Consider the following 10,161-nt stretch of genomic DNA (forward strand, 5'->3'; position numbering starts at 1 on the left):
AAACTCCTTCTACGAGGCCACCATCACCTTGATACCAAAACCAGACAAGGATGTCACAAAGAAAGAAAACTACAGGCCAATATCACTGATGAACATAGATGCAAAAATCCTCAACAAAATACTAGCAAACAGAATCCAACAGCACATTAAAAGGATCATACACCATGATCAAGTGGGGTTTATTCCAGGAATGCAAGGATTCTTCAATATACGCAAATCTATCAATGTGATAAACCATATTAACAAATTGAAGGAGAAAAACCATATGATCATCTCAATAGATGCAGAGAAAGCTTTTGACAAAATTCAACACCCATTTATGATAAAAACCCTGCAGAAAGTAGGCATAGAGGGAACTTTCCTCAACATAATAAAGGCCATATATGACAAGCCCACAGCAAACATCATCCTCAATGGTGAAAAACTGAAAGCATTTCCACTAAGATCAGGAACAAGACAAGGTTGCCCACTCTCACCACTATTATTCAACATTGTTTTGGAAGTTTTAGCCACAGCAATCAGAGAAGAAAAGGAAATAAAAGGAATCCAAATCGGAAAAGAAGAAGTAAAGCTGTCACTGTTTGCAGATGACATGATCCTATACATAGAGAACCCTAAAGATGCTACCAGAAAACTACTAGAGCTAATCAATGAATTTGGTAAAGTGGCAGGATACAAAATTAATGCACAGAAATCTCTGGCATTCCTATATACTAATGATGAAAAATCTGAAAGTGAAATCAAGAAAACACTCCCATTTACCATTGCAACAAAAAGAATAAAATATCTAGGAATAAACCTACCTAAGGAGACAAAAGACCTGTATGCAGAAAATTATAAGACATTGATGAAAGAAATTAAAGATGATACAAATAGATGGAGAGATATACCATGTTCTTGGATTGGAAGAATCAACATTGTGAAAATGACTCTACTACCCAAAGCAATCTATAGATTCAATGCAATCCCTATCAAACTACCACTGGCATTTTTCACAGAACTAGAACAAAAAATGTCACAATTTGTATGGAAACACAAAAGACCCCGAATAGCCAAAGCAATCTTGAGAATGAAAGAAGGAACTGGAGGAATCAGGCTCCCTGACTTCAGACTATACTACAAAGCTACAGTTATCAAGACGGTATGGTACTGGCACAAAAACAGAAAGATAGATCAATGGAACAGGATAGAAAGCCCAGAGATAAACCCATGCACATATGGACACCTTATCTTTGATAAAGGTGGCAGTAATGTACAATGGAGAAAGGACAGCCTCTTCAATAAGTGGTGCTGGGAAAACTGGACAGGTACATGTAAAAGTATGAGATTAGATCACTCCCTAACACCATACACAAAAATAAGCTCAAAATGGATTAAAGACCTAAATGTAAGGCCAGAAACTATCAACCTCTTAGAGGAAAACATAGGCAGAACACTCTATGACATAAATCACAGCAAGATCCTTTCTGACCCACCTCCTAGAGTAATGGAAATAAAAACAAAAATAAACAAATGGGACCTAATGAAACTTCAAAGCTTTTGCACAGCAAAGGAAACCATAAACAGGACCAAAAGACAACCCTCAGAATGGGAGAAAATATTTGCAAATGAAGCAACCAACAAAGGATTAATCTCCAAAATTTACAAGCAGCTCATGCAGCTCAATAACAAGAAAACAAACAACCCAATCCAAAAATGGGCAGAAGACCTAAATAGACATTTCTCCAAAGAAGATATACAGACTGCCAACAAACACATGAAAGAATGCTCAACATCATTAATCATTAGAGAAATGCAAATCAAAACTACAATGAGATATCATCTCACACCAGTCAGAATGGCCATCATCAAAAAATCTAGAAACAATAAATGCTGGAGAGGGTGTGGAGAAAAGGGAACCCTCTTGCACTGCTGGTGGGAATGAATTGGTTCAGCCACTATGGAGAACAGTATGGAGGTTCCTTAAAAAACTACAAATAGAACTACCATATGACCCAGCAATCCCACTACTGGGCATATACCCTGAGAAAACCAAAATTCAAAAAGAGTCATGTACCAAAATGTTCATTGCAGCTCTATTTACAATAGCCCGGAGATGGAAACTACCTAAGTGCCCGTCATCGGATGAATGGATAAAGAAGATGTGGCACATATATACAATGGAATATTACTCAGCCATAAAAAGAAACGAAATTGAGCTATTTGTAATGAGGTGGATAGACCTAGAGTCTGTCATACAGAGTGAAGTAAGTCAGAAAGAAAAAGACAAATACCGTATGCTAACACATATATATGGAATTTAAGAAAAAAAAAATGTCAAGAAGAACCTAGGGGTAAAGCAGGAATAAAGACGCAGACCTCCTAGAGAACGGACTTGAGGTTATGGGGAGGGGGAAGGGTGAGCTGTGACAGGGCGAGAGAGAGTCATGGGCATATACACACTAACAAACGTAGTAAGGTAGATAGCTAGTGGGAAGCAACCGCATGGCACAGGGATATTGGCTCGGTGCTTTGTGACAGCCTGGAGGGGTGGGATAGGGAGGGTGGGAGGGAGGGAGACGCAACAGGGAAGACATATGGAAACATATGTTTATGTATGACTGATTCACTTTGTTATAAAGCAGAAACTAACACACCATTGTAAAGCAATTATACCCCAATAAAGATGTTAAAAAAAAAAAAAAAAAAGAATCAGAAGTCTGCATCAATGCACATGTCACCACCTGACCTGCCAGGATAAGACCTAGGAACAGAATGCCTCCACCTCAACATGAGGAAAAAGTCTGCTCCAATTAAGATTTCCCAGTATAAGAAAGTTATTCCAATATCCAATGTAACATCCCCAATGCCCTAAAATCTAGACCAAAATTGTACTACTACTACTATTACTACTAATGATGACAACAACAAACCTATAAATGGTAAATATTTAGAGGTTACAGTGCTGTTACAGGTCCTGTTCTCCGCCCATCACATTAACTTTTAAGCTTCCCAACAACCCCATTTTACACATGAGGAAACAGGCACAGAGAGAGGCTAAGTTCACCCAAGTTCACACAGCTAATATGTGACATAGCTGGAATCGAAGCCCTAAAAATGGTACAAGTCACTGCTTGTAAACATCATTCATAATGCCTCTTCTACAAAAAACTGTGAGAAAGGTTGGCAGTGGGTCCTTTGAAGAATAAAATCTATGGCAAAGCATTTCCGAGTACTTTTCATTAATTAGATAGAAACTTGAATACTCCAGCACCAAAACTTAACTTACTGAAACTCTGAAATTCTCCTGTAAGTTAATAATGATTATGTGATTTGCTATTTGAGAAAATTACTCCCAATGGTAAGGTATTTCAATGCCACCCTGCTGCTATTGAGAGAAAGTTACCTTTGTAGATCCTGTTCAAAGAAAGTTGGTGCTTTGATCCTTAATATCTCATAAAGTAAAAGGTTATGCTTAATCTATATTTTATAGACCTAAAAGTCAAATTAGTTTCTGGGATAAACAAGCAGAGTGTGATGGTAAGCATATTCTGTAGCATTCATTTCATTCCTAGTTTGGAGGATACTATGTGCTGAGTTAAAGACAATTACGTTAGTGTAATACATAGCAGTTTTTTCTTGTATTATTCTGCAAGCATAAACAAGTTATACACAGGTTAATTTACATTCTATGTAAAAAGCCAATTTTAAATCCAATCTACAAGGCAGTAAATATATAAAGATTCTAGGACACAGCAATAAAGTTATGCCGTATAGTAGAGTTAATTTAAGACAACAATAAAAACATGACAAATTTTCACATTCTACCAACTGCGCAAAGGTATTTCAGGTAACATCTGTTCAGAAGCAATTGTTACAAGACAGACTAGATGAGATGCAAGGTTTCACAGTGCAATAAATGTATGTCAGTTTGCTTCTTCATAATTAAAGACCCAAGTCTTTGAAAAAAGCAATTAAGCCTTGCTCTAAATCTAAGACAATTATCCCTGCTCCCACCCCTTTTTACTCACAAAGAAAAGATCCAGAGTGATCCAGAAGTAATAAATACCATATATTATCTATTTTCAGCAGCTAAATATACTCCCCAAAAGCCACTTGATATATTTTGTTCTCTTGATAAATCATCTATTAACAAATAAAAGTAAACTTATTTTTCCTGTTAGAAGGATAGAAGAAAAGAAAGTCTGGGATGATTCAGAGCAATTTACATTCAACGCTCTGTATCCACAGGTTCTGAATCTGACTAGTCAACCAAACACAGATCAAAAATATTTGGGGAAAAAAAGTTCCAGGCAGTTCCAAAAAGCAAAACTTGAATTTGCCGCACACTAGCAACTATTTACATAGCATTTACATTGTATTAGGTATTATAAGTAATCTAGAAATGATTTACTGGAGAATGTGCATAGGTTATATGCAAACACTATGCCATTTTATGTAGGGGACTTAAGCATCCATGGATTTTAGTATCCAAGGAGGGTCCTGGAGCCAACCCCCCCGTGGATAACGAAGGACGACTATACTTAGAAAACTGGACTGAATAAAGTGATTTTTACCTTATGAAGGTTTCAGTGCCTGCTAGGTTAGGTGGAATTTTGACATGAATAAAACTCAGGTGCCTAAAGCCTTCAACTAAGAACACCATCTCCAATTCTTGACAGTGTAACTCTAGGACAACTGAGAGCATCACTTTAACTGAGGACTCAATGAAGAAATAAATTCAAAAAGAGCACATAGAAATCACCTGTATCATTATCATAGTTGCTTTATGATAATGATACAGCACAGCAAGATGAATGAAGGTTCTAGTCATTATTCCAGGAAACCAAACTGTGGTTATCTAATATTCGCTCAAATCACAAATCTTCCAAAATAAACGATACCACAGGAAGAGATTTAAATGAATCTGATGGTTCTCCTAAAACATACATTTATAAACTGTGAAACCAAAACTTTCAATGTGGTCATCCTCATAACTGCTGTTAGTTTCCTGTGGCTGCCGTAACAAATTACCACAAACCTGATGGCTTAAAACAGCAGAAATGTGTTCAACTGGGCTAAAATCAAGGTGTCAGCAGGGCCGATCTCCCGATACGGGAGAAGGGTTCCTTGCCTCTTCCAGTGTCTGATGGCTGCCAGCATTCTTCGGCATGTTGCTGCAACCCCAATCTCTCTGCCTTGTAGTCACCTCACCTTCTCCCTTTCTGTAGTCAAATCTTCCTCTGCCTCCTTCTCATAAGGAAGTGTGTTTGCATTTAGGGTCCACCCTGATAATCCAGGAAAATATCCCCATTTTTTAAAACTTAACTTAATCATGCCTGCAATGTCCTTTTTTTGTCATAAGGTAATGTTCACAGGTTCCAGGAATTAACGTGAATGTTAAGACGTGAATAACTTTGGGGGATCATTATTCAGCCTACCACACCTGCCTCCAAATAAGCCCAAGGAAATAAGGCGAGCAGGCACTATTCTCACCAAGCCCACTACGATTTCAACTCTCAAGTTCCCAGAACAATAAGCAAAAGTTCTCCAACCTGATACCTCTTCCCACCTCACAATCTGCCTATAATCAGGAAATCACTAATTCTATATTCATGAAAGGCATTACTAACTATTGTTAATGGTTCCTGAATGAAAAAAGAAGCAGTAAAACAGTAAAAGTAAAACTCCCACTAGCATGGGAGAGTAATACGGGATAGGGATTAAGGATGTGTACTCTGAAGCCAGCTTGCCTAGGTTCAAATCCCAGCCTCACCCACTGGCAGCTGTGCAACCAAAGGCAATTTAACCTCTGTTCCTCAGCTTCCCCTTCTAGCAAACAAGGCTAATTAATACTATCCACCTCATAGGCTTGTTATAAGGATTAAAGCACTTGAAAGTTATGAAGCACCTAGAACAGTGCTCAGCTCACTAAGGTTAACTGTTATTGCTAACAATGACCAAACATAGTAGACATACAGATATTAATGGACATGGTGAAAAACCTCTCACAACCAAAACTGATGGTACTGTAATGACATAACTGGACAGTAACAATCTATACAATGGAAACCATGATTAGATAGATGCCAGATTTACACTAAAGTCTATGAGAACTTAAAGGATATTCCTAATTGAAAAAGAAGAGCTACTCTTCCAGCTTGGATCATGGAATTTACTGGCCCCCTTTCAAAGGGCTGGCACACATCCAAGGGACGGAAACTTCTCCAGAAGCCACACGTCCTGCTCTCACTCTGGATCTGGTAGCCACCACTGTGCGTACTGTGTGTTTCTAATAGTGGGAGGTAAGAATGGAATGCCCAGAATCACTGACAGGCTTTTCATGACGAGTAAGAAACTGTTTTGTTTTGTTCTAGAAGGGAAATAGGACTCGGGTCCAGGTACTGACGCTGTGACCTAGGGCAGGTACAAGTTTAATGATCCTACTGAATTCTATTCACCTTCACAGTCTTCACCCAGGTTCTTGCACTGTCCTTCCAGCCTCCACTGGTTGCAAGCCATCTCCCAGTAACTATCCCAGTAACTTAATACACACACACTGCTTGCCATATTCCCTGCTGAAACCAAGTTGGTTAGTTCGCAAGCAGCCCAAAAGAAGTTGATTCATTACGCAGCCAAACTATCCTACGTTTATAATAGACAGACTTCTACTATTTACACACATCTATGGGAAGAAGTTCTATGCTAGAGATGTTTATAAACAATTCAGAAGTAACTTGAGGCCCACAACCAAACATGCAGTAGAAAACAAGGATTTGTTTGTCTGCTTTATCCAGGTTCAAAGTAAAACAGGATTTTTACACTTTTACACTTTTACCTTCTTACACTAAGACAGGAGTCAGTGGCCAGGTTAGCCCTGAGTCCACTACCAGTCTGTAGCTTTGTGGTTGCAAACACCAAGCACCTACATTATCCCTACTCCTGTCCCATCACCAACCCGCACTACTTGTTCCAGTCAAAAGCAGCTGCCCCAGGCAACTACAGGACCTAATGACTAGGTGACCTGAAGAGATTCAGGCTAGCTAGCATCACTTCATCCCAAATCAAGAGAAAGCCAAGAACCAACTTGATGTCTGGCAATACAGCAGACTGAACAACCGAACAATCATTTTTTGAGGCATTGCAGAGATCTCGTGAGGAAGAGGTGGTCTCCAAAGATCACCCTCCAACCCATTAACAAGTGTTACTGGAGTGGGACTGAGAACAGTGAGAAGTAGGCAGACTGGGAAGGGCTGCTCAGAAGGTAACCTTGAGATTGGGATACTGAGCCTAGGCCAGGACAGAGTTAGAGCTGAGCCTGGAACCCCAGGCCCTCTAAGAGTCCAGTTCAATAGGGAGGTGGCACCCCCAGGCTCCTGGTGGAAACAGATCATCTCCAGAGAAAACCCTCCCCGGTTAGGCCTCCTAGAAGACAGGTTTAAGACAAAGCAATGAAATTATTGAATTTGAAATTATTGAAATACAAAGTTTAACAAGCGCAGAGGGAGAGACCAAGCTACCATGGGTGCAAGTCAATGTCAGACAGTTCAAAGATGCACATACCAGAACTGCCAAATAAAGAATAAAAAGAGTAAAGTAGGAATCGTCTAAAGAAATAAAGGAATAAGAAACAAGGAATATCAGGAATACAGTAACCAGGCAGATTGGAAAAAGAAGCAAATGGAACTTACAGAAATAAAAAATAATTGATAACACACATATTCACAAGTTAAATAGATTAGACATAGCTGATAACAAAATTAGTGAAATGTAAAATACCAAGAAATTACCATGTAAGCAAGAATCTAAATTAGTTTGCGAGATTACAAAGAATCCAAATTACTTCTAAATTAATTTAAAGTTTTGATTCAAATCAGACCCCTATCTAAAAACACACAGTATTTTAGATGTGTTTATTAAATTTAAGGCTTAAAAGTGTTGCCTTCAGACATTTTTTTCATCTTTACAAAATACCTAAGAAATGAAAAATAGCACAGATCCTAGAACTCACATCACCTGATACTTTTCTCAAGGAAACTAAACTTAAATATTATCTTAGGTTCTGTTTTCATGACCTCCGTTCTGGAATGAGTCACAGAAAATTACACTTCATGTATTCCAGAGCACAGAAGTCGGAGACAAAATGGAATGACAACATTAACCCAGATGGTAAACTGTAAAAGGAAGAAAAGTCATTGCCCAGTGGATTCTTCTCATATGGGATAGAATCTTTCATTGCCAGTCTAACCCTATCTTATTTATTCCTCAGCTCTGTCAAGATAACAATCAACAACATAGTTGATCCTCCTGTGAAATTTCACCATTCCTATGGCCATGTTGATACTTAATTTTGTGTAATTAATCCATGTTGTCCCTCATTTTCAGTATTCTGATACATCTCTTAGCTCTGCTCTCAGTTTTATTCATCTATCATTTTTAATTGTTACATGTAGCTACTCACTCCTCCTCCAGAAGACTTTATTCCCTTAATTTGTGTATCCTGACTTACATTCCTAACAACTTTCATTTGTTCACAGAAGGCACATGCTGTGCTGTAAAATTTCACCTGTGACTAAAATGTTTTTCCATATTCCTAAGTAAAATGGAGGGGTTAGTATTAAATTTTCAATTCCGTTGGTCCCACCCCAAATGTATCCACTCTCTATGTGATTAATTTATGATTTATCTACACACACACAACAAAACAATCTTCACTGTCTATTCTTTCACTAGTTGATGCCAACAGAAAGATTTACAAGGCGCTAATCATGACACTTCCTCTGACTGTTGAAGTGAGTCAGAGAAGCAACCAGAACAGCAGGTTTCAAATACTTAGACTTCTTTCCAAACTAAACAAAACATTCTTTAGCAGTGACCACATGACCCGCCAATTTTAAACGAGCTGTTTCAACTTGGAAAATCATAATCTACTTTTAAAAATTCTTCTTGGGATTTAAATATTAAGCAGAAAAAGAAATACTATCACCTAAAAGTTCACTTTGATATATCTCATACCCTCAGATGCTGGGGGGGAAAGGAAAATTTTAACTTAAAAAAATGTGAAGTCCATAGTGACGTCAATATTCAGACATTTGAACTGCTTCTCACGTCAGCCTTAAAAAATCTGGGGCAACACACTGATCAGGGTATTTGTCAAAGGATCCAAATAGAATTGGACCCTGCCGTCATAAGTCTACGAAGAGATTGGCAGCTCTGACAATCTAGAACAAAATGTAGCCCCCAGTTAGGCCCTGTGGTCCCACCCACGCTCAGTCAGGTCAGAGCTGAATGACATTGAAGGACCCGGGACCGAGCCGCAGCCTACCGGCACTGTGGGAGCTGCCCCACCCCCCAGCTTCAGGCCTAACTTACAAACTTAGGGCGTTTCTCTCCAGGCTCCTCGGGGCCTCCGGGCGGCGGAGGGTGCTGGAGGCCCTTCCTGCGCGGCATCTTGCTGTCCCGGCAGCTGCGGAACGAGGCGGAGGAGGGATAGGGGGCTCCGGCGGCCGAGCCCTGCGCCGCGGGGTGCAGCCGTGGCCGGTACCGATCCATGCTTCCCCGCAGCTCCGGGGGAGTAGGAGAAGAAAGAAGGCGGGAGCTCTACAAGCCACAGGCGGGAGCCCAGGGGTCTTCCCGGTTCCGCCCCCCACGCCGCCAGTTGGGTTCAGCCCAACCGCTGCCTCCCGGGCCACATCCAACACATCCGAAAATTCCCGCCGCCGCTGACCGCCCGGGACCCGCCAATCGCGCGCTGCGCGGTCAGTGACGGTCCCGGGAGCCGCCCCTTCCGGGAAAAAATAAACGTGATTGGCTGTTCCGCCCGTTCTTTTCGCTGTTCAAGCTTCTGTTGGTCCAGGCAGCCCACCTTAAGGGAACTGGGCGGGATTGGGTTTGGGGAAGTGTGGAGAATTTATGGGGAAGTCTCTTGTCTGGGTGTATTTGGAATTTGGAGAATGGGTTCTTGCTAACCTGGGAGTCTGGCGAGACCCGCCCTACACCACCATATGAACAGCGCTGGGATGTGAAATCATCTGCTAACCTTCTCTGCAAGTCTCGGGAGGTCTCGGTGCGATGGCCACTGAGAAAAGTAGTTCTGGGACCCGTACTTGAAGGGGTGCTAAGCGGGAGAGAACCACAGCGCCCACGGCGCTCCATAAGGATGCTTTCTCAACAGATTGTCAG

General features: G+C 40.5%; 1 protein-coding gene across 4 annotated transcripts in view; it reads right to left on the reverse strand.

Moving 5' to 3' along the window:
* The window catches only part of DIAPH3 (diaphanous related formin 3), a gene marked incomplete at both ends in the record, with an annotated part of 563,043 nt that extends 553,512 nt beyond the window's left edge, over positions 1 to 9,531 (reverse strand). For all 4 annotated transcript variants that reach the window (XM_082859704.1, XM_082859703.1, XM_082859702.1 and 1 more), the window contains one exon: positions 9,352 to 9,531. In XM_082859704.1, coding sequence (XP_082715830.1) covers positions 9,352 to 9,531 — 180 coding nt within the window. The remainder of the gene's footprint in view (positions 1 to 9,351) is intronic.
* Between the last annotated feature and the right edge of the window lie 630 nt (positions 9,532 to 10,161).

Source organism: Leucopleurus acutus (genome assembly GCF_964270905.1).
Source record: "Leucopleurus acutus genome assembly, chromosome: 18".
Lineage (NCBI taxonomy): Eukaryota > Metazoa > Chordata > Mammalia > Artiodactyla > Delphinidae > Leucopleurus > Leucopleurus acutus.